Source organism: Brachyistius frenatus, unplaced genomic scaffold, assembly GCF_029030835.1.
Source record: "Brachyistius frenatus isolate BFR_SWC_R1_liver_20210118 unplaced genomic scaffold, ASM2903083v1 Contig_3, whole genome shotgun sequence".
In the NCBI taxonomy this organism is placed as follows: Eukaryota; Metazoa; Chordata; class Actinopteri; family Embiotocidae; genus Brachyistius; species Brachyistius frenatus.
Window position 1 is genome coordinate 2,969,195 of NW_027210602.1, and position 25,248 is coordinate 2,994,442.

The following is a 25,248-nucleotide window of genomic DNA, read 5'->3' on the forward strand; positions in this document are numbered from 1 at the left end:
GTCTCCAGACGTTTGGATCCCACCTTTGTGTTTTACCCTGCCTGCTTGTGGAAACTTTTCACAAAGAGAAGCTGCTGAATCAAAACCATCATCCCTGTCCCCCCTTTTTTTGCAACTTCTGAAGTTTTTTTTTTGACGTATTAAGACGCAACGAGACATTAAAAAGTTGCAGTTGTGTTTTTTTTTGCTCCTTAACCTCTCTCTTGAATTTTACATTGTTTTCCTCTCCAATTCTTCGCCAACGTCTCGTATTGCTGCTGAGAGGGAGAAAGATTAAAATATATATATATATATATATATATATATATATATATATAAAGAAAAAAGAGGCCCACGCCGCCGTTATAATGAGACATCTCCTCCGAGTCACCTCTGGGGAACACTTCTCAGGAAATCTTGAGAGTTTTAAACGTGGAAAATAACCCAGCTGATTAACACTCTTGTGAAAACGGCCTCACTCCGTCAGACGCTTAAAACGAGCCCCCTTTTTTTTTGTGTGTGTGTGTGTTCCCCCTCAGAGCTGCAGGGAAACATGCTCGTCTTCACTCTGGCTGCGGTCCTATCGCTCGTCTCCTCCCTCTGAGAACACGCCTCATAACATAATAACGTAATAACGTAATAACATATGGCTGCATTGTTATCTGTGTCGGGGATGAGCTATTTTTGCGCCTTTGGCCCCTCGGTGTACAACATGTACAAATGCGCGCTGATTGTGCAGGAGGTCTCACGGTACATATACATATATATATATATATATATATACATATATATATATATATATATATATATATATATATGTATATAAATATATATATATTTTTATATACATATCTATATATGTATATAAATATATATATTTTTTATATACATATATATTTATATAAAAATATATATTTATTTATTTTTATATATATTTATATATTTATATATATATATAAATATTTATATATGTATAAAAATATATATATTTCATATATATATATTTTATATATATATTTTATGTATATATATTTTTTATATATTTATATATTTTATGTATATATATAAACTATATATATATATATACATAATATATATATAAATATATTTGTTTATATAAATATATATATGTATATATATATATATATATATTTTTATACATATATAAATATTTATATATATAAATATAAGAATGATATATATATCATTCCGAGTGTTTATAACTTTAGTGCCGGGTCCATAAAATGATCACCTTCAGCGACGGCGGCCGTTGGGATCTTGGCTCTGCGGCTGACAGATTGCAAAGCAGCAGGCGAGACGAGTCGCGAAGCCAACAAGTATACCTGCAGCGGCCGGAGGTAACGGGCGTCAGCGTTAAGCAATCAGCCTCACACCATCTCTCTCCCCCTCTCTCTCTCCCTCCCTCCCTCCGGTCTGCGTCCCGCGTTACAGAGCTATAAATACGACCGGCAGGCAGCAACACGGTGAAATGCAAAAGGAGGAATGCTGATGGAGGAGTCTTGGGTGGCTGCTCGCTTCAGTCACTGGTGACGTGCGAGTCAGGGATGAAAGTATTTGGACGCGAGCGCCTCCCTGCAACCTCTTGACCTCGCTGTCACCCGAGCTCTTGATTGCGCGCGCGCACGCACACACACACACACACACGCACGCACACACACCGACGCTGAACTGGCGCTGCTGTTGATACCAGCAAGTTTTGTGAGTTAAACGAGAGATGTAAAAAAAAAAATTAAAAAAATGAAAGAAGCACAAACTAGAGTTTAAGATGGAAGACAGCGTTCTGTTGTTCTGTCGGAGGAGTTTCTTCCAGTTAGAGGCAGTTTTTTCCTTCCTGTTAAAGGCAGTTTTTTCCTTCCCGTTAAAGGCAGTTTTTCCTTCCCGTTGAAAGCAGTTTTTCCTTCCCGTTAAAGCAGCGTTAAACGCAGTTTTTCCTTCCCGTTAAAGGCAGTTTTTTCCTTCCCGTTAAAGGCAGTTTTTTCCTTCCCGTTAAAGGCAGTTCTTTCCTTCCCGTTAAAGGCAGTTTTTCCTTTCCTTTAAAGGCAGTTCTTTCCTTCCCGTTAAAGGCGTTTTTTCCTTCCTGTTAAAGGCAGTTCTTTCCTTCCCGTTAAAGGCGTTTTTTCCTTCCCGTTAAAGGCGTTTTTTCCTTCCTGTTAAAGGCAGTTTTTTCCTTCCTGTTAAAGGCAGTTTTTTCCCTCCCGTTAAAGGCGTTTTTTCCTTCCTGTTAAAGGCAGTTTTTTCCCTCCCGTTAAAGGCGTTTTTTCCTTCCCGTTAAAGGCAGTTCTTTCCTTCCCGTTAAAGGCGTTTTTTCCTTCCCGTTAAAGGCAGTTCTTTCCTAACCGTTAAAGGCAGTTCTTTCCTTCCCGTTAAAGGCAGTTTTTTCCTTTCCTTTAAAGGCAGTTTTTCCCTCCCGTTAAAGGCGTTTTTTCCTTCCCGTTAAACACAGTTTTTCCTTCCCGTTAAAGGCAGTTCTTTCCTTCCCGTTAAACACAGTTTTTCCCTCCCGTTAAAGGCGTTTTTTTTTTCAGTTTTTCCTTCCCGTTAAAGGCGTTTTTTCCTTCCCGTTAAACACAGTTTTTCCTTCCCGTTAAAGGCAGTTCTTTCCTTCCCGTTAAACACAGTTTTTCCCTCCCGTTAAAGGCGTTTTTTCCGTCCCGTTAAAGGCAGTTCTTTCCTTCACCGCTGTTCACTTATGTTGTTGGATTTGTTGGGTTTCTCTCCGTAATGTTGTCAGCTTCTGTTGTAAAAGACTTTTCTGTGTTAAGCGCCCTGAAATGACTTGTGTTGAAATTTGGTGCAATACGAGTAAAATAAAATACGAGTAAAAAAAATATTGATGTGTTAATAATTCAACACAGATAAGACCATTCAAAAAAAAAAAAAAAAAAAAAAGGGACTGAAATGACTGATAATTCTCATTACTAACTCATCTACAGATGAGTATCTTTACTAATTTGGCCTAAATAAAATGTATTAATATTTCCCAGAAGTTCCCCTTTTCACACGTCTTATTTTGTCTCACTAACAGTACAAAGAAAACCCCAAAGACATTCAGTTCATTTTAATAAAACTAAACATACTTAAGAGGTGGGGAGCAGCAGAGGCTTTTGTCGTGTTTGAAACCTTAATTGATCAATCGCCAAAACAGTTGCAGATCAAGTTGGATGAATCATTTATTTATCAAACAACTGTTTCCGCTGTATTCGGTTGTTCCCGCAGCAATATTTTTAGGTAGGTAGGTAGGTAGGTAGGTAGGTAGGTAGGTATTTACTTTATTAATCCCTGAGGGGACATTTTTTCGCTACAGCAGCATACAGAAGCAATAAGATAATAATAGAATAAAATAATAGAATAGAATAGAATAATAGAAAAGCAATAAAATAGCAGTAAATAGCAGTAAAAAATATAAAATATAAAATGCACAGTATATACAGTACATTATATATCTATATATATTATATACAAACAAATCAAGAAACACAGTCAACATATATATATATATATATACAGTACATTATATATCTATATATATATTATATACAAACAAACCAAGAAACACAGTCAATATATATATATATATATATACAGTACAGTATATATCTATATATATTATATACAAACAAACCAAGAAACACAGACAACAGTGTTATTGTTGTGTGATGGATTTTGCCAGAGGTGAGTTATTGTACAGTCTTATTGCAGTGGGCAGGAATGATCTCCTGTATCTGTCCTTGTGACAGCGGAGCTGGAGGAGTCTTTTAGAGAAAGTGCTCCGCTGTCCCTGCAGCAGGTGGTGGAGAGGGTGGACAGGATTATCCAATACGGACAATAGTTTGTTCAGCGTCCTCCTCTCCACCACCTTTTCCAGACTGTCAAGTTTACAGCTAATGATGGAGCCGGCCTTCTTAACCAGTTTGTTAAGTCTGTTGGTGTCTCCGGCTCCAACGCTGCTCCCTGTCACAGCGCACTGGCCACGACAGACTGGTAGAACATCTCCAACATCTCGCTGCACACATTGAAGGATCGGAGTTTCCTCAAGAGAAAGAGTCGACTCGTCCCCTTCTTGTAGACAGTGTTGATGTTGGTCTTCCAGTTCAGTCTGTTGTCGATGGACACACCCAGGTACTTGTACTCCTCCACCATGTCCACCTCCTCTCCCAGAACTCTCAGCGGTTGTGGAGCCGTCGTCTTCCTCCTGAAGTCGACCACCATCTCTCTGGTCTCGGCCACGTTCAGGAGCAGGTGATTCCTTCCCGCCCGCTCCACCAAGTCCTCCACTACTGCCCTGTACTCGTCCTCCCGTCCGTCCCTTATACATCCTACCACTGCAGAGTCATCGGAGAACTTCTGCAGATGGCAGGACTCTGAGTTGTACTGGAAGTCAGTTGTGTAGAAGGTGAACAGAAAGGGAGACAGAACAGTTCCCTGAGGAGCTCCAGTACCGCTGACCGCCGTATTTTAACGTGGAGCGAATCCGACCAAACATCGAAACACACTCGGCGGAACATGACCGCTTTGCGTACCTTTAAGAAAAACAACAACAACAAAGAAAGAAAACATAACTTTTTGCCTTATTTTTTATTTATTTTTTATTTTTTGAACCGACACACGTTTGCAATTCATGAAATCTCTTTATTATTTTATTGGTGAGTTGCGTCTCCCCGACGCGTTTTCGTCAGACTGTCTTTGTCTTCTCCGTCTCGTCCACGGGACGTTGTGCGATTCTGTGCTGGGTTATGTTTACAATAATACAACATATATATATGCCATATCATATTAATTATATATAGGTCGTATTATCAACTATTAATCTTAAGGGGTAGACGAAAGGCTGTGTTTGTGAATGAGAGTGAGAGTACTGTGCCGAACCAAAAGGTCACAGCAGGGGGGTCGGCAACCTGTGGGGTCACATACTGTTGTTCTTTGAGGCATAAACAGGAACAGACGGCCTCCGGCTCGCGTTTGATGTCGTTTGGGATTTGGCCGTCCGTCGGTCTCGTTAAGCCTTCACGAGCAATGCCGTCGTCTGTAAACGGGCACCGATCCCCCGCGTCGGGAAGAGGAAGGGACGAGTTCTGTCGAATTAACCCGATTTGTGATCCCGTCGCAGTTTCCCGTCGCTTGCTGAAAATGCAATAAAGGTCGACCTGAAGAGTCGTCAGCCGTCCGAGGTCATTTATTGCCTCGCCGTACGCCGCTTTGCAAACGCAAGACTTACGTTCAGGTTTGGTTTTCAGCTCTCAGACCAACGTGCCGATTATTGCGCCCACGACGTCGACTCTTGATTATGGTGTGACATGATGACGTAAGTATCGTCACCGTTAAGCGTCGCAATGTAGTTGTGACAAAGGAGGCGTTTTTAAGGTGGAACTTTAATGAAAATACGGTGGCATACAAAAAAAAAAAAAAGAAATATGGCGCTCAAAACTACATTTAAAGACGACGCCTCCCCCAAAATGAAAGAGCTCGCTCGTACAGGCTTATAGAGACTTTTTAAGTTTACAAAATCAAATGCACGGAAGATCGACAGAAACCTTCTATAATAATGAATTTATTCGCTCTCTTCCTGTAGCCTATATCGTGTGCGTTTGTACATGTGTACGCCATGTCATCTTTTTTTTTGTAGCCATACGTAGTTAAGAGTCTGCAATATCTCAATGACAGGAGTTTTCACCCGTTCATGGTCCTCAGAAGATGAATCCCATTAACCTCACCGGTCCCGTGGTTTCCCCGATGCCGCTTTGTCGAATTACACGCTCACCGGATTCAACGCCGTGGAATCTTGCAGACATTCACGTCACCCCTAATAATCTTTTAACAGCCAGCGCCACCATCGGGTCAAAATTTGAATTTGTCCGGTAACGCCGCCGGCAGGTGCGCCTCTGACCCGAACCGGACCGCTCCCCGCCTCGTCTTATTTTTTTTAACTCGTCAAACATTTACTTACACAACATTCACTCCGTCCGTTTCCACGGACATTATTAATAAAACAAGACACTCGCGTGTAGAGATTCAGCACTTTCTCAACTTTTATTTTCATTTCTTCAAGCATAAATGATGTCAAATAAGAGTGACAACCGCGGATCGTCACCGCTGTGAATGTTTGCTGCTCATCCCAACAATCAGCAGGGCGAGTACAAGTCGCCCTCGTCGTTCAGTGTCGCCCCCCGCCCCTCCCCCCGCGAAGCGCCACCTGGTGACGTTTCACAAAATTTGACTTTCGATAATTTAACGCATCAAATAGATCCTGTGGAACAGATATCACGTCATAAGTTTCATGGGCAGCATCGTAAAACTGTTTCTTTTAATCCCCTTTTTGTCCAAAATAAAAATAAATTATATTTACAGGAAAAAAAAAAAAAAAAAACACACTCATCACTCATAAAACGCTACTTTTGTCAAAACATCATTTATAATAATAATAATTTTTAAAAAAGAGAGGCGAAGAAATATGAATCCTAACGGGGTTAGATGCGCCCAAAAAAAACAACCCTCACACACGAGTAGTTCAAAAGATATATAGATGTATATATATGTATTTTGTCCATATATATTCTGTATATATGCTTCTCTACAAAAAAGCAAGTTTACTCTTTCTATGAGTAAATACATTCTACTCTACAATCACTATGACAACAGTGTTACATTCCCAACCAAAATGCTTTGATCATGTAATCAGGGAGGATGTCAAACAATCAGCGGACCGTGACCGGGAAGTATGCAACGACATGCTCAATGTGACGGCAATAGTGTGTGTGTGTGTGTGTGTGTGTGTGTGTGTGTGTGTGTGTGCGTGCGTGCGTGTGTGAAATACCCGCCGACACAAATGCGCACACACACCCGGAGAAAATGACACGTTCAGCAGTTAGTCTGGGTCACTTTGCCTCGGCGGTGGAAACGTGATCCGGGATCTATTTCTGCAGCGCTGCAGAGTTCGGGACGACGCACGGATCGGACCTCCTCCGCCCCCCTCCGCCCCCCTCCTCCCCCTTTCAGCCTCCAGACAAATTTAGCACCATCCCCAGATGTCAGCCCCAACTTTCTTGCGCTCGGTTCTCCTTCAGAGGCCTGGATTTTCTTTTCTTTTTCTTTTTTTTTTTTTACCCGACACCTCACCGCTCTCTCCACGTGAATGTCGGACGACGCTCTCGACAACAACAAAAAAACAACAACAACAACAACAACAAAAAACGCTTCCCCAAAACGCATCCCTGCGTCATCCGCTTTCCTTGTTTGACCCTTCGACCCGGCACGGAGATTTGAAGAGCCGCCTTCGGGGAGCGCGTCTCCGAAATAGAAGCTGACGTCACCGGGCAACGAAATCACTCGGCGGCTCCTGAACTGCTGAACAGATTGCGGCGTCGAAACGAGCAAAGCTCTCCTCTGCATTTGTTGCCCCCTCCTCCAAAAAAAAACCCCAACAGCAACACGATTTTAACGACGGCGCTCCTCCCTCTCGTCCTCTGACGAGAGTTTTTCAAAGACAATTGCCGTTTCTGTCCCAAAAAAAAAAAACGAAGCAAACTTGAAAGTGAGATCCGTTGTGTACAGCGCTACAGACAGCCTGTTACAAAGCACCGGGATAGGTGATGGAGCGGGGTGGGGCTGGGGGGGTGGGGTTCAGCTATACATGGCTCAAATCCTAAAAGTACAAACAAGGTCCGACCACCTGCGTGACTCATCACTATTCACAAATATACAATCCACGGAGCAAACAATATCGTCTCAACGTGCTGAGCTGTTGTCGTCGGTAAATTAATATATTCAATATTTACACTCGTGATTATGGATGTGCTTGTGTGTGTTTGCATACGTGTGTGTGTGTGTGTGTGTGTGTGTGTTGTCAGGTAGCCCCTGAGTACAGTGTGTGGGTGTGTATTGCTCGTGCGTATTTTGTGCTTCTTAGAATTACAAGTGTACTTTTTTGTTGAACGCCCACCGAGAGGCGGCGGTTGTAAAACTGTAGATGCCGAGTGGTGTGTGTGTTGTGTGTGTTTGTGCGTGTGTGTGTGTGTGTGTGTGTGTGTGCGTGTGTGTGTGCGTGTACAACGCCTGCTGAGTGTTTACAGGTTCATGGTGATCTCTCTGAAACAACTGTGGGGAACAGCGGAGTTGGAAGGACGTCAGTCGGAGGGACTCGAGTCCGGCACAAACGACCGAGAGGCCTCAGACTGAGTTTCCCCCCACGGACGTTTCGGTCTGAGCCGTCCGTGGCCGACATTGTTCACCGAGTGCGTTTCTTTCAGGGGGGGAAAAAAAAAAAAAACACGTCACGGCGATGTTTCTATTCGGAGAAATCTCCGAGTGGAGCGCGGCCGGCGTTGTCGTCGTCTTCCTGATGAGAAAAACAGGTGGAGGGTCGCGAATCGGCTCCCCCGGCCTCCCTTTACGTTGTGCTGTACTGTGTACCGACTAAAAAATTGATTTCAATGGATTGTCACAGGGGATCCCCCCCCCCCCCCCCCCCCCCCCCTCTCCGCGACAGTCCCGTTTAGACCGCAAACAAACCTGGATACTTGGGAGTATGTTTTGTTTTTTTTAATTTAAAATGAAGCGTCGGGCTGATTCCTCATGTCCGTGTCAGATTAGTAAGAATAAACGGGGGTTTTAGACGGCGGTACGATTTGACCCCCCCCCCCCCCCCCCCCGCCCCGCCTCGCCCCGCCCCGTAAACACATTTGGGACTTCAGCGCCTCAACTAGGAGATGAAAACTCCCCCAAATAAATGAACCCTCTCTCTCTCTCTCTCCCGTGGATGAGCTCCGTCCTCCGGGTCCCCCCCCCCGAGGCTCCCCGGGGGCCCGCCGCCCTTCCTCCCAACGCAGTTGTCCAGCCAACGGGCCGAGAGGACGAGGTCGGCCGTCGGGGCGACTCCTCCCGGCGTGTCCGCTCGGTCTGAGGGGAAATGAAAAGGTCGCTCACTGAGGTATGACCGTCTGCCTTATTAATGTGGGCCATCTGGAGAGAGATGAGGGGGGGGGGGCGAGGGGGGGTTTAGAGGAGACTTCTCAGCTCTAAAAAAAGGGTCCGTTTCCACGCAGCGAAGCTCCAAGTTGTTCACCTCCACCTGAATTTCACACGGGAACGAAAAAGTCAAGCGGCCAAGCGGCAAAGCGTCGCGTCGCTCCGATCCGATCCTCGTCCCGAGGACTTTCGCAGAAGGGCCGCCCAGACGCCTTCATCCCTTTAAAGAACCAGGGCCGAGTTATCTGAGACGTCTCGGCACCAGAACTCAATTTGCGCCGCAACGTCCTCGTATATTCCAGCCAGATATATTTCACATATTCAAACAGGATAAAAGACAAATTCTCCGCGACGTTTGGATTTCTCGGGACGCTGAAATGATTCAGCGAATAAAAAGTAGGACGGTTTCAGGTCAGAGAATAAAACAGGTCCGAGAGACGAGATTCGCACGCAGCGGGTGCGGTGGACGCCTCGTGGACGCGGAAGTGGACTCCAGCTTGTAATCGCATGTCGTCCAGCCGTGGAAACCGGCGTCCGCGCTCGACCTCGATCGTCGAACGCAAAGTGCAACCGGATGACTAAATTCGCGACATCCTTCCCGCATCCTCAACAAGTTCATCCGGCTTCACTGAAGCCGCCAGATTCTTTTCCTCGTCGGCGTCACAACAGAAGTCTTTCAATTCGAGTTCCTGTTCAGATTCAGATTCAGATTCAGTCCCCCCCACCCCCACCCCGGCTTGAAGTTTTCGCCGATTTCTGCAATTCGGCCCTAAAAAAAACAACAATTCAGCAAAAAATTATGCAAATTGCATTTCAGTATAAGAGAAGAGCTGCCGCAGAACCCCCGGAGGGTCTGATCGGGGACGCGCCGCCGGTCCAATGTTTTCTCCCCCTCGTACCGGATGCCGAATACCCCGTTTGGTAACCGCAATCAGAGGTCGCCTCGACATTAAAACCGCGTCACGGTTGACTGTGATTGGAAAACACTGAGCGATTCGCCGCGATTCAATTAACACCAAAAAAAAAAAAAAAAAATCTTTCCCTGATTCCGACGGTGATAAACTGACTCGAGGTCCCTCGTCTGTGGAAACCGTCCCTCGTCTGTGGAAACCGTCCCTCGTCTGTGGAAACCGTCCCTCGTCTGTGGAAACCGTCCCTCGTCTCTGCCTGTGAATAGGTTGTGCTGTATCTGTCCCGTTATGGCACGAGGTCCTTTCACAAAAACCATTTCTGCCACCAGCAGCATCGCTTCCACACAGGAGAGAAAAGCCAGAGAGAGGTGGAGGGCAGGTGTGCGTGTGTGTGTGCGTGCGTGTGTGTGTGTGTGTGTGTGTGTGTGTGTGTGTGTGTGTGTGTGTGCGTGTGTGTGTGTGTTGCAGAGAGGTGCGGTAATTGGTGCCAGTGAGCTGTGCTTTTTGGTCCCTATAAGGCGAGCGGGACGGAGCTGATGATTGCTCTGTGTCGATGGTTGTGTGTCCAGTTACGGTTTGAGGGAGGAGCGCGTACATCCGAGTGCACACACACACACACACACACACACACACACACACACGCACGCACACACACACGCACACACTATTTGTAACAACAGTATTCCCTGCCAGCAGTGGGACTATAGAAAATGTGCTTTCTGACAGGAAAAAAAAAAAAAGAGTGTGTGTGTGTTTGCGTGTGCGCGTGGGTGTGTGTGTGTGTGTGGTGGTGGTGGTGGTGGGATCGGGGTTTGCGAGTGTGTTCGGTGGCGAGCACCTCCGGTCCGGGCCGTGTAAAGAAACCGCTCCGGAAAGACATCGACGACAGGAGGGAAAAGTCGGAAGGGAGGAAAGAAGGAAGCATTATTATTCTAACAGCGCAGGTTAACAGGAATACCAAAGATAATATTGCATCTCCTAGAACTAGATTCAATTAGCTCAAGTGTATATAAAATTGGAAGAAAGCTATACTGTGATATTACAGTTACATTTCACCTTTATAATTCTAAAATAATTTATAACAACAATAGTTATACTTTATAGAGTATTTACATAAGTACATCATATATTAATATTATCGTCAACACGTCGTTATAGAAATACACCGTACATATATGTGTATATAGTCATGTTATAGCCACACGCACACGCACACACACACACGCACACACACATACAATGAATATACAATCAAATTGAGCTATTGCGATGCTGCGTTGGGTAAAACTCCGTCGGACATTCACACCTCCTCAGAGTAAGTAAGCTCGAAGGGAGGAGTTCACGTGTATTGCTATAAGAAAGGCCGAGGTTCAGGTTCAAGGCCCGGCCTCGTCACAGTCACAGCCGAACCTCTCTCGTTAAAAACCCGAGTATTGCTTTGCGTGAAGTCGCTCTCCTCCGGTGACGTAATCTGGGGGGGGGGGGGGGGAGGGCGGAGACGAGAGGAAACGAGAGGAGCCCGCGAACTCCCCCCCTACCCCCTACCCCCCCGGGTCGGCGGCGGGTCGGATGCCTTTTTAACCCGCCTTCGTCGTCGGGGCGCGGGAGGTTCCTCCGGCCGACCGATTAAAAAACAAAACAAAAAAACAAAAAAGAAACTCGGTTCTTGAATCTGTGAATCCGTCGGCCGGGGGTAGAAAAAAAGCCAGCCCCCGCTCGGAGGTACGGAGAAACGGGCGCGCGGCCGGGCGCGTCCCCCCCCCGCCCCTGCGTGTGACGGGACAGGTAAACGGTGAAAGGGGGCGTGTCCATCAGCCCGCTCGCCTCTAGAAATCAGAGAAGAGATCCTGCGGGCCCAGGTGGATAATAAACGGAGCGATGGTGCGCGGCTGGTAGAAAGGATTGTCAATGAAAAGACCACCTGCAGTGATGAAGAGCAGACACAGAGAGAGAGGAAGAGGAGCAATTAGTGCACGACTCAACAGTTTGTACTTCGTGTCCACCTGAATGACGCACACACTTGAAACACCGACGACACCCGGATCGACGTGGGATCGGCCGGGGGCTTCAATTAAAGCAACGTACTTCCGACGTTTTGCGAAAATACGCGTCGATCCTTTTGTTGCCCGGAGACGACGGGAAGACGAGGTGAAAAAGATCGGCGTCGCTCTTATTCGGCACGCGTCCACCGAAAGTGAAGCTTCGGCCGGGAGACGGTTGCTGCCGCGGTTCTGTCCGGATCCAACCGCCGGGCACCCGGAAACACGTCCGGTCGCGTTTTTTTTTTTTTTAGCGGACGGGGTACGCGCGGGACTATTTTATCGGAAGCGAGCGGCGGCCGCCGACTTCTCGGAGTCTCCGCCGGTTGCCTGGTAACCAGACGGTGACGACTGCGCTTCGATTTTGTTGTTGTTGTTGTTGTTTTTTTGACAGATTAACACAAACAAGATGAATGGTCCTACGGGGACGCTGTCAATTTTACGTATAGAAGTCGCTTTTTTTTTTTTACGCTAAGCTAACCTTAAGAAAGCACATTTTCCAAAATGTTAAAACGATTCTTTTCATACTTTATTGCTATTCAAGTCACCAACACACAATAGGAGCTAAAAGAAAATAGTAATTACAAATATTCCCCTTAAGATTTGTGCAGAGATATGGGTCTGGTCACAAATATGTTGGGAGTGAAAATGAGATGAGAGACGGATAAGCCGGTTGTGACAGTAAATGTTGTCCGCGGGGACGTCTTCTTTATGCGCGCTCGTTCAAATTCATTCAACCTAAAAGTAAAAAGGACAGAACAAAATACACAAAATCCAACAGGAGGAGGGGACGGGGGACGGGGATCGTCTTATATTGTGTGAGACTGAAGTCCGGTGGAGACAAATATCATTTTATGCGTTTTATAACAACTCAGTGGAGCTCAACCAACCATTGGACGAGACATCGGGTCCTCCCGTCCAATGGCTGCGCCTCACAGCCGTGACCACGGAGACGTCGTTAGATGGTTACCACCCGCCGGCCGGGTGACCAAAGGCGGTGGCGAAGGACCGGCAAAACCGTCTCGACCCGGCACCGGCCCGCGACTTGTGTGTTGACGGCGTGAGCTCGAGTCTGCTTCGACGACCTTATTCAGCCGGAGAGACGCCATGCAGCCAAACCAGCGAGTCAGCGAGGCACGTCGAGACTAAAGCCGAGGGGGGCTGTCAGCGCTCACGAAGGTCGGCTCGGCCCTCTCGACGTGGCGGGTCACTCTGGCAACTAAAATTGTCGTACGCGTCACGGGAATACATCTCGGAATGAATCAATTTGCTCGGCCGGCTCGGACAAGGAAAGCCGGTGCGTTGGGACTCGCTTGGTGATTAAACCCCCTCCGGTTCCTCTCTTTTCTGTTGTTGGTACAGAATTCAATTTTTTTTTTTAATTGTTTTTTTTTACCTGCAATATTAGATCATCTCGCAGTGAATCGTTACGTCACTGCGGTCTAGTCATAGAGGTTAGTTTTGTGCCCAGGTTTCAATGACCTGGTTGATGCTGGTTTGGAGAAAAAAACATGAGCAAACAAAAAAAAAAACCAGCAACGACACTGAAATAATGACACGATAACAACATAAAAACAATGACGGTATTGATCCTCTGTATATACTTGTGAGATTAATTTAAAATGCTTTTTGTTTTTTTCTGATGTTATTTCGACACTGATGAATCCGGTTGGAACGCGCGGTGCATTTCTGCTGCAAAAAAAAGTCAGTTCAGTTCTTTCTCCACGTCTACAGAAGGCAACATCGCCGACGGCCGTGGGAAACCCGGCAAATATTAATCCACGCGCGGTAATTGGGATCGTGCAGCCGAACGCAGGACAGCGGATCTAACAGGAGAGTCCCGAATCGATCCTTTATCTTCTCGCCTTTTCCTCTGAATATCTATAAGCTGGAGGTCGAAGGGGTGCGACGGGACGTGCCGAGCTACGCGGAAAGGCTGGAATTCAATCTGCGCGAACGTGTGCGGGCGGAATATTAAAGCTCGGACGTTCAAATAGTCTCAGGTGACGGTATCGTGTGCAGGTTTTAATAAGCGGGTAAATCGGCTCCCCCGCGACCGCTCTGAAACGTCCAGAGCGAAGCTGGAGGCGCTCCCGCGTCGAGGCCGGAGCCGAGTGCCGGCCGAACATTTTTAATCTTCGCTGCGGTGCCGACACTCTTTGTTTTTTTTTTTTTTTGGTGACCAATTATTAAGAGTTACACTTAAAGGAAAAAAAAAGAAAATGACATTACACGTTTGAGCACATATCTTTAGTTTCCACGCGGTTCGGAGGGGAGAGCGACCCTCGTCGTGTTTCGGAGGTGCGGCGCACGGGTTAGGGTTAGACGCCGGGATTTACGGATGTTCCTTAAATGCCTCGCGTGTAAAGCTGGCGCGCAGAAGCCTGCAGTTCCTGCAACGAACGCAACCCTTACAGGTATGGGGCCAAATATTAAGAGTGAGAAGAGTGAATATAGAGGTAATATTTATCTATTATATATTCATATATTTATCGGAGCTGAATCCGAGTGCGAGTTTATCAAATGTGGACGGGGGGCTCCACGTAGAGCCCAAACGCAGCAAAAATGTTCAAATGAAAACGCGCTGTTGTGAACGAAGCCTCGGCGTTCAAATTTGTTTCGGCTTGACGAGGCGGGTTTTTTTTGACAGCAGTTCAGTCGGCGCGTTTAAAGCGTGGCAGTTGGGTTACCAGCCCTAATCACGCCCCTATTAGCTGAAAGCCTTTCAATATATATTCAAGATATACAACAGGCACCGTTCAGCTTTTATTGGAGATAAAACTTTATTCATTTTTCAGCATTATTGATTTATTCCTATACATCCTTCACACAGCTCACATTCTTATCGTCCTTTTTTGTTTGTTTTTTACACAGAATATGCGTGTTGTGTGTGTATCATATTGCAAAGGATATCCTCTTCTTAGCAAAGAATGAACAAAAAAAAAAATAACAAAAGGCTGATGATGTATATAATTTAGACTTAAAGGATGAGGTAACAATTCACAGTACAAATACTTCAAGTCTTTCTCTCAAGAACTTAAACCTGCAGTTTTTTTAATTTTTTTTTTTTTTTTTTTTTCATATTCATAAAAGTTTTTGGAAACAGTAAGAAAACAAAACAAAAGAGCAAATAAGCGCTTTTACAAATCTTTAGCTCAAGTCCTTAATTCTCTCCCCATCATTGATAGTGTAGAAAAAAAAAAAAAAGAAAGAAAAGAGAAAACAAAAAAAACAGACTCAGTTTCCCTTCTAGAAAAAAAAAAAAAAAAAAAAAGCTAGGTGCGTCGGGTATGCGTGTCTCCTGTGCTAAAAGAAGTGGTAGTGGGGGACGGGGTAGGCGGGCACTTTCATGACGGGCAACAGAAGCATTCTCTTGGGCAAACCTAGAGGGGAGACACGAGAAGAGCATAGCTCCGCATGAGTCCTGGGCAACAACACAACCAAGAGTTTTCTCTGCTCGCTCCGCTGCACGCTACGCTGCCGCCGGCAGGTCCAAACAAACACAGAGCGGGACTCCCAGAGAGGAGGGGGGGCGGGGGGAGAACAGGCGGGAATGTATGCGACGAGGCGACGGCCTTCGTTAGTGGTTAGAGGAGCCCGGGAGGACAGAAACGAGGGCGAAGAGAAAGGAAAGCAAGCGGCGAAAGTGAAGGATTCATTTCAGTTTGGTGCAATTCTGATCATTTCTGTCATTTTGATCGATTCTGACAACGTTGTTTTCGTGACCCAATTAAATTACCGAGATCCGAAACACGGCGGCCGACAGGGCAAAAAAAAAGACACGAGCGGTCGGGCCGATCGGGCAGGTGGTAAACAACCCGGCGCAGATTACGCAACACTTTTTTTTGTTTTTTGTTTTTTTTGTTTTGAAGTTGCTAAATTACTCATAAATATTGTGTGTAAGCAGCTACTTGCAATAAAGTAAGTCAAAGCTTCTTGTTTTGTTTTTTTTCTCCTAAATTAGTTTGACTAATCGGTTCGTTTGAGCTTCGGGCCACATTCCCAGATCTCAGCAATCGCCCCGACGAGCGCGCTGTTTTTATGAAGCAGAAGTCCGACGTCCAAAACTATAAACTCGCGAACCGGCTGACATAAAGCGGAAGGAAGAGTTCTCTGAAAGAGGACGAAGCAAGAGAAGCTGCTGTCCGCACGTCCTGCGATGAATACCGCTGGAAACGAGCCACCGCGGAACAATGCTCTGCGTTGTCGGCCGGTGATGCAATGTTCTGTTCTACTTTTGTACTCCTGTAATCTAAAGCTGTGTTGTTGTTGTTGTTGTTGTTGTTGTTGTGTGACGTAACGTTCTAGAGGTTTGTCCCGCGAGTCCGGCAGCATTCTAGAATGTTCGCCCTGAAGAAATCCCAAAGCAGCGGAGCGGGGCGGGGAAGCGGGAAACACGGCGGAAGCGCGTTTCCAAAATACGAAGCCCCTCTGTGGCCGACCCGCATACTTTTTAGATTCATGCGCTTCTTTGCCGACGTTTTGGTTCACGTGAACGACCCGTGTAAAAAAAACAAAAAACAACAAAAAAACAACAACCTCCTAACCCGGTTAATGAAACACCCCGAACTAACACTCGAGGTCCAGCTCAAACTGAGGTGCACTTGATAATCCGGGCGGTGCAAAAAATTCCACTGGGGGGGCAGGTAGACCTGGATATTCGGCATTTGGGACCTCCGACCGGGTTCTCCCGGCACATAAGATTTGGGAGGTTTGTTAGCGCACGTCCCGCAAACTGTGTGCACAAGCGGACGTAGACCCGGGTTCTTAAAAGTGAATCCGAGTGCCTTAAAGTGCCGCTGGCGTCTGGCTCCAACAAAAAACGTCAAGAAGTGCTTCTCTCACCAAATCCATTGTGATGTCATGAGTTAAAATCACTTTGGATCAACGTGCCTTCGATCCTTCTGAAATGAGGTATTAATCTAAAAATATATATATATATTTTTAAAAAAAAGTATGTTTGAGGGCGTGAGTGGTTTCATTGACATACCTGAGGAGCAGTCAGGTGTCCGGACTCGAGGCTTCAAAACAGCAGTTTATAAACTATCGGTTGTGTTGCCGCCCGGCACGTCCCCAAGAAATGAATACGACACGTCCCCAAGATGCAATGTGCGTATGAATTGTAGGTGGAGAACGGGGATGTGACGGGGGTCTCCTGAGAGCGGTGCAGGAAAACATTTACCCGCCTCGACAAGATGCGCTTGTAAAAAAAAAAAAAAAAATAGCTGGTGTGAGCTCATATTATCTCTAGAAGTTGATTTGCAAACCCGCAAAAATAATTGGAAACGGATCAGAGACTTTTACATCTGTGCACATCAGAAAATGGTGGAGAAACGTCAGACGGCTGAGTTTTCAATGCATGGTTAAAAAGCAAGTATGTCTCCTCTTAGCCTACAAAAATATTTATCTATTTGTGTGTGTGTGTGTGTGTGTGTGCACGTCTGTGTGTGTGTGTGTGTGTGTGTGTGTGTGTGTGTTGCAGCAGCGACAGGAGCGGCGCTGCGGTGGCAGAGCTGCCCCGCCACCCCGTCTTACAGAGTCCCACCGAGTTCTGCTAATCTGAACACAACCGAGGATGACGGCGCCGCCAAAGGCAGTTTATCCAGGTTAATATAACGGGAGCGATCGTATAGGGGAGTCAGACGTGGCGGTTCAACATGCGGGTTTTCTACCTCCTCCCCCCCTTTTTTTCATTTAAGATACGCGAAGTACGCGGCGTTCATCGCGATCCGTTTTCCGGGAGATTTTCAGGAAATCGGAGCCGGGGACGGACGGCAGCGCTCCACTGACGGGGCAGTTGTCCGACGGAGCGAAAGACAAACGGGCAGATTAAGAAACAAGGGGAGAGCAAACAATTAGCCAAAGCGAGGATCGAAGCAGGTCAACCGGGAGCCAGCAATCAGAGCTTTTCGTATGGGACTGAAATTCCCTGTAAAAACCCCGAGAGCTGGATCGCACCGGGATCGGCTTTTGAAGTGCTTTCGAGAGCTCAATGCGGTAAGCAGTGGAGAAGAGAAGCGTCGGAGGTGTAACGTAAACCCGCTGAAGACTCATCGATCTAGCCACTAATGGTTAGGGAAGGAGGAGGAGGAGGAGGAGGGGAGATGATGAGGAGCGGACAGGGGAGGAGCACGTACCGTACGCAGGAGCAGCTGCTGCAGCGGGGCTGTAGCCGTACGGTGTCCCGAAGCCTGTTGGGGGAAGAGGTCGCAGGGTTTAATTCCGTTCTGCACTCGCTCCACCTTTCAACGTCCTCGGAAACTTCGGACGAGCGTTTTTGGCCGGCCGGACATGAATGTGACGCCCGTCGCCCGTCCTGCAGGCTGCCTGCAGAGGACCTATGAAAGCCTGTGATATTTCTAATACAACCGCGGGGACAATATTGATGTTTGCTTGCCACGGAAAAACGAGCCAGCGGCCTAAGGCGGAGGAAAACGCCAGAACTGTAAAGCCAACAATGAACGGAAATGCCAACTCCGCGCAAACCGTCACGCCGGGGTCACATGAAATCCTGTCTAATTGTGTGCGGTGGTATAAAAGGGAGTCGGAAGGATCAGGTGAAATAGATTTGATTGAGCTGTCCTGTTCTGAGGCGTTTTGCTTTAGTGCGTCAACATGAAGCAAATATCAGATCTCAATTACTGTTGACTTGACTTAACGGTATGTTATGGATTGAATAACACGGACCACTACGTTCTCGCTACCTGGCGTGACGTATCCGGGTGCAGCTGCACTGACGAAGGTTCCTCTTGCGAGGGCTGCTCTTCCTCTTCCTCTGGCCACCTGAGCTGCTACTGCTGAGGCTGCTGCTGCCGCGGCCAGAGCTCCTTTAGTCTGAACACACACACACGCGCACACAGTACATGTTATACGTAATTGTATATTTAAAACAGTCACGACATGAAGATGCAGAAGAACAGGGTCCACGGAGGATATGAAATCAAACACACTTATCGAGGATAATGTTCCAATGAATTATGGGTCTCGTTTTTTTTTTGCAAATCTGTTAACATTCAGACTTATTGACCGAATAAGTGGAAGAGTGATGATATGATAACTGCAAAGTATTGATCTGCTAAACTTTTAAAATCTTGTTAAACACAGTGTTATTGATTGCTGATGGGTGAACAGAGTAGACACATTTCCCTGCTGCTTTAAAAAAAAAAAAAAAAAAAAAAAGGGGGGATTTTAGCTCTGAAAGAGAACATGAAAGAAGCGGTCGGCGATGGTTTTGTTGTTGTCTCGGTGATGCAGTGCCCTCTGAACTGTGTGCTTCCTTACCTGAGGCAATATCTTCTTTTTCTTGTTTGCAGCTGCATTGGGACCAGAGAATAGTTTTTCCAGAGCTGCTAGAGCAGCGCTGGCCTTTGCTACCTTTTTGTTGGGGCCCGCCCCACGAAACTTCTGCCCATCGACCTCCACCTGACACGCACGCACACACACACACACACACACACACACACACACACACACACACACACACACACACACACACACACACACACACACACAAAACGTCGAATATGAATTCAAACGTCTTTCACGATTAGAGTTAGACAAAAGGCAGAATTTGCATCTACTAATTCCCCCCCCCAGTCTGTTCTCTCGTCTTTATTGTCGTTGGAGTCCTTTCTATTAGCAGTCGCTTTTATAATGTCACAATTCGGGGAAAGCCAGCAGTCACGCAGTAATGTTGCCCCAGACCCACGTGTTTATCAGTCATCAGTGACAGGACAGCTTGTTTAGTGATGCCCTGCTGTCACGCAGGCTTGCTAATCAATCAGCAGAGCGATGGAGCAGCCAGGCATGTCGGAAAACAACACACCCCGCAGCGAACAGGCCGCCTCGGCGACCAAGCTGACTGACTGACTGACTGACTGACTGACTCTTCCAGCCTCCTTCTGTTCGTGTGTTTTGGCCACCGCATGTGTCTCCGTTCCCGGCTAAAGTGCGCCGGCCCGCGAGTGCACGCGAGGCTAAAACAATATCCCTCGAAGGTGCACGTGTTTTAGTCTGAGGGAAGCTCTCACCTCCATAACAAAGCGCTTGTCGTGGCTGCCGCCGCTCTCAGAGATGAGCTCGTATTTGAGGCCTCGTCTCTTCTCGTTCAGCTCCATGACAGGATTCTTCCCACTCGCCGTCAGTATGGGACCCTGAGTTCGCACCTGGGGAGGGAAAACTCATTTAAGCAATTCCATTTTAAAGCACCCTTCATTGCAAAAAAAAAAAAAAAAAAAAAAAATGTCACTGGCTTGATGTTGGATTAGCAGAACATGGCAGGAAAGATCGAGCAAGATTTATCAAGGCTTAGATACCGTCACACTGGCTTCCGATTGGGCTTCAGTAGCTTACACTCAAAATTTGTCAGACTTGCACTTAGCATGTGTATCTATGCATTTATTGATTGACACGTGTTTCTCAGTCCTCACCTCCAGTGTGTTGGAGGTGTCCGAGGAGTGTGCTGGGTTATTGCTGGAGTGTGAGGACGTCTCACTCTTCCCCTCACCGTCCGACTTCTCGTCTGAACTCATGGGGTCCAGGTCTGAGTCGAAACCTGTCGGGTAGCCCATCGCCTGGAGGACCTTGAAATATAAAGGAAGGCGTGACATCTGCGGACAACAACAACTAAAGCCAAAATTGTGATTTCCTCACTGATAATTCATTTGCGAAATTGCTAAAGTGAGATAGAATTTGCAATAAGAACCTAATTCAACATAAATATATTATTGACCCTCTGAGTGCGACGGCTTTGTTTTGAGCCGACTATATTAGCGTTCGCAGACAAAAAGTGATGAACAGGCAACAATTTACTGACGTTCCCTAAATGGCTCTCTTCTAAAGGCAGCAAGACCGCAAGACTGCATGACTGCATGCATCGATGGAGCAAGATCTAATGTCATTCACACAATAGTTACATTAAATATGTCACAATTCACCGGCTGTATGGATTCATATGACTCCGCTGGAAGTCCTTGCTGGACACAAAGCAGTAAAGTGGTTGCGAACAATATCCCGGCAGAGGGGAAAAGGACAGTGGCAAGGTTTTGACCCAAATAGATCATTGTGTCACAAATGGCGAACCGGCCAGAAGGAGTGTGTTTGAGAGAAGAGGTGACAAAAAAAAAAAAAAAAAAAAACTGAGGAGAGGAAAAATAGAGGTCAAACGGTGGATGAAGAAAAGTGAGTGAGAAGGAGAATAGAAAAAAGGGGAGATATACGGAGAAAGAGCCTTTTATGGGAATGGAGCCGATCGGATTATCCAGCTCTGTGCTCCGGAGAGCCTCTTTTGTTCACAACCACTTTGGGATTACGTGGATTTGCCCACCTCCATCTTTCCTCACACAAACACATATCAATAGGAATACACAGACATAAACATATTTGTCAGATGCACAAAGTTTGGCAGCAGCTGAAGTTTAGAAAGTAAGTTGGGTAGCCCAAAAAATATATATATATATTTTTTTTTAGGTTGTTTTTTTTTAAAAGTAGAAGGTCATTTTTATTTACCATTACATACATATCCAAATAAGCAGAAACGTAAATCTGTCTAGTGTAGTTATCCATTATTCTCCTGTCAGTTGGACCCGCGCTTCCCTCAGGTTTCCTGCATTTGACCTCTTACCTTGACGGCAACGTGGAGCTTGGCGGTCTTCTTGGAGGAGCCAGAGGCTTCATAAATGGTTCCATCCAGGTCCACAGACATGGTGAAGACCGGAGCGTGAACCGGCCCCGACTGGGACAGCAGGCGATACTGCAGCCCCGGCCGGATCTGGTTCAACCGCATCAGAGCGTTCATTGGCTGGTTGGAGTCTATGGCTTTACTGTCCAGGACTGAGGCAAAAAAAAACAACAACAAAAAAGTAGATGGGAGATAGTCACGGTAAAAGGTAGAGCAAATTAGGGAAGATTTAATAAAGGTCTGTAGGGTGTAGCCATTATCTCGCTGGAGTTGGACAGACTGGACAAATTCAGAGATAATGTAGATGATAAATCATATTTTCTAATGGTTTTCAGCACTCTGGCCAGTTGTTTTCATGATGAATAACGGTGCCTTTCTATTTTCTTTCTCCTTAAATCACTTCCCTTCTGTTTGCCAATATCTTGAAATGTCTCTGCTTCCATTAGTTGTGCTTCAGCTTCTCCTTGTATGAAGAAAGAGCTGAGGACGGTCGGGTGGCCTACTAAAATGTTAGCAATCAATTGTATTGATCTGCCTCTGAGGGATGTGAGGAGGGTGAAGGGGAGAGAGGAAGATGGAGAAAAAGAGACAAGGGAGAAGAGAAGCAAAACCTGCGTGCAGACAACAGAATATTACTGAGCGTCGTACTGCTTTGTTTCCGATGGTATTTAATGGGTTCAGTCATTTCCTTTCCAGCTTTTGAAATATCACTGGGGCCAGCTACTGTAAAGAGTGCATAAAGAAGTGATCTGGTAATGGGACTACTGTTCCTTCTTTTCTGCCTCCTCGTACCTTTCCTCAGATTCCTCTTCATCTTCTTGATGAGGTCCTTGTCGTCCATCGTCCCATCCTCATATGGCCTCTTCAGTCCTAAACCTAAAAGGGAGAGAGGCAGAGAGTTACTAATCGACCGCTGACTAGAAGAGATGTTTTCGTGAACATACACGGAGGCGCACGTGCAGCACAGGAACACACGGCGGCGATGTCGTAGAAAAAAGATCCACGGGAGCGAGCATGAAATATATATAAAATCACAGATAAGATAAACAGAAGTGACAGGCAGGCCAGCAAGCAGTCAGAAAACAACGAAGACATCTAAGCTCCTTCCTAATGTGCACCTTGATCCCACAATGCTCTGGCAATTGTCCATGTCAGCATTGTGAGGTACCAAAATGATCTTCCATGAAAGTCACTTTGGAAATGGGCCAATGTCGAGATCTTATGAGAGTTCTCTGATGCGAGCAAAAGCTGACGCATTCCTGCATAAAGCACAAACAACGTAAAGCGATTTCACCAAGACCTTGGTGTGACACTGGAGACAGGATCACCAAAAAAAAAAAATATCCAAAGATATAGGAGCTAAATAGTCCGCAGAAGATAAACATGTTCGTCCTTCAGCCTACAGTGCAGAGTTTTTTGCCCCCCCCCCCCCTTTGATCCATTTGGTTTTAATGACATTTGAAAAATATAGAAAAGCAGCACGATTTACATTTTTGTATCCCCTTCAACAGGAAGGCAGCCAGCTCGGCACAAATCTCCGGGGCGCACGTCCTGCCCATTGAGCGTGTCCGCTGTGTTCATCCAGCCAGTACGGGAATGCCTCACCGGACACCAGATGTAAAAACTCCACATATACATACAAATACAAACAGATTCATCTGGCAGCGATAGTTTTACCGGGATTCTGTGAACTCGTTTGGGAAAAGTTTGAAGCTGATGGACATTCATATGTCTGTAAAATACCTGCACTATAGTTTCAAAGCTTTTCCTGTTTTGCCGAATATGTGAGCCTTATTGACGATGCCGCCGGTGATGGTGCAAAAAAAACAACAAAAAAAACCACCCGATACACCCAGAAAAGTCGTGACTAGTGAGAGAAGATTTAACAAGCCCCTGGCTGACCCCGATACTGTAGATGAACCCAGGTGTGTTACAGTGTCGGAGGAAAAAGGAGGAGGGGGTGGGGGCAGACAGACTTAGCAGTCGCACCTCCAGACAAACGGATCAACACCGTCTGAGTGAAAAATGAATGCCTGCAGACTGACGGGGCTGAAAGGACAGATAATCAAAGACAACGCAGACACAGACTGAAATAAAAAAAAAAAAATAAAAAAAAGACGTGCGGATGAAAGGCGGAGAGGCAGGCGGACGAGAACAAAGGCGAAGAGCTGAGCAGGCAGACGGTTACACACCTTCTTTATCAGACCAGGGATATTTCTGTGACGGTTTATTTGAGGGAAGAGGCTCCATCTCTAACACCTTGTAGATCTGCCCGAACGCCATGAGCCTCAGAGCATGCTGTTGAACGCAAAACACACACACACAGCACACACAGGGAGAGAGGGAGAGGAGGGAGAGCTGAGAAAACGAATTCGATCTATAAAGACAGATTTGACATTCAAATATGTGCGGCTCTAATACCACTGAATACGTATTAATGAGGTTTGATGTTGCCTGCATTTACCATGAAGCAGCTGGAATAAATGTGTTTTTCATTGGACCTTGTATTTGCCTCTAAAATCTCTCGCTGTTAAAAAAAAATTCGAGTTGAGAAACTTTGGATAGCCGCATAAGATATTTTACAGCTATTTTTAATACTGTTTAGTACTCGCCATGAGGATGAATTTCATGTCTCAAATATGATCCTGACATTTTTTATTTTTGACTCGCTCACTTAAAAATTGAATTCATAACACAAACCTACCGTAAGCAAAGCCGTCATACTGCGATTACCTACTTTCAGACAGTACTTTGCAGTTTGCCGTACATATCGGGGAGAGAGGAACTGCACAGTCGCATATTCAGTTTTAACTTTTAACTTTCTGTGATGCGTTTTCCTTCCAGAAGAAAATCTCATCAATAATGTACATTTTGTTCTCAAACTCGGTTGTAGAGTTTTCATTAGCTCTGAAGCTCTGAAGGCAGAACGAAGCAGGAGAGAAGCTAGAATACTCAAGCTGATGTCACAACGTCCATCGCGGCATCAGAACCGTCCTCAAAGATCACCAGACAGACCCCGTGTTTAATTTGTAATCCCTTCCCTTGAATGGCGTCAGCAGACTTATCACTCTCAATCTCTTGTACACGTCTTCAGTGGACACGAACAGGCAAACAAATGGGACCCGGTAGCGCTGCTAATATAAATCCATTAGGGAGGTATAGTGTCTCAGATATTCATGACGCCGCGTGTAGCTCATTGACAGAACAGCTCCCTCTCTCCTATCTGCTCTTGTATCTGCTCCAATACAATTATCCCCATTGACATTCCAGCCTCGTTCAGGCTGCCTTCAAAGGAAATGGACGGCAGGATTCACTAAGCCATGCGGCTCAGAGGCTGCCCGGCTCAGTCGAGTGTGCGTGTGTGTGTGTGTGTGTGTGTGTGTGTGTGTGTGTGTGTGTGTGTGTGTGTGTGTGTGTGTGTGTGTGTGTGTGTGTGTGTGTGTGTGTGTGTGTGTGTCTGTGTGTGTGTGGAAGGACCTGACGGCATGCACGCACACAAATACTGTCCTCAGGGTGGCAGAGATGGATTTATGGCTTGCAGTGACAATAGTTTCCCACACCAATCATTTAAATGCATCACCACAGCTATTTCTGGAGACACACACTCTCACAAGTGTGTGTGTGTGTGTGTGTGTGTGTGTGTGTGTGTGTGTGTGTG

The 25,248-nt window shown here is 46.1% G+C and overlaps 2 protein-coding genes across 4 annotated transcripts in view; one reads left to right on the forward strand and one right to left on the reverse strand.

Moving 5' to 3' along the window:
* The window catches only part of sh2d3ca (SH2 domain containing 3Ca), a 190,157-nt gene that overhangs the window by 5,684 nt on the left and 159,225 nt on the right, over positions 1 to 25,248 (forward strand). The gene's annotated exons all lie outside the window — the stretch shown is intronic.
* The window catches only part of strbp (spermatid perinuclear RNA binding protein), an 83,739-nt gene continuing 68,610 nt past the window's right edge, over positions 10,120 to 25,248 (reverse strand). For 2 of the 3 annotated variants that reach the window (XM_069703225.1, XM_069703216.1), the window contains exons 11-19: positions 23,783 to 23,888; positions 22,383 to 22,466; positions 21,534 to 21,742; positions 20,341 to 20,493; positions 19,942 to 20,076; positions 19,193 to 19,333; positions 18,616 to 18,745; positions 18,049 to 18,102; positions 10,120 to 11,793 (exon numbers count right to left, since the gene is read on the reverse strand). In XM_069703225.1, coding sequence (XP_069559326.1) covers positions 11,699 to 11,793; positions 18,049 to 18,102; positions 18,616 to 18,745; positions 19,193 to 19,333; positions 19,942 to 20,076; positions 20,341 to 20,493; positions 21,534 to 21,742; positions 22,383 to 22,466; positions 23,783 to 23,888 — 1,107 coding nt within the window. In that variant the 3' untranslated portion in view covers positions 10,120 to 11,698. Of the gene's footprint in view, positions 11,794 to 14,675; positions 15,295 to 18,048; positions 18,103 to 18,615; positions 18,746 to 19,192; positions 19,334 to 19,941; positions 20,077 to 20,340; positions 20,494 to 21,533; positions 21,743 to 22,382; positions 22,467 to 23,782; positions 23,889 to 25,248 lie in introns of those variants that run through there. The other variant, XM_069703233.1, reaches the window with a different exon arrangement.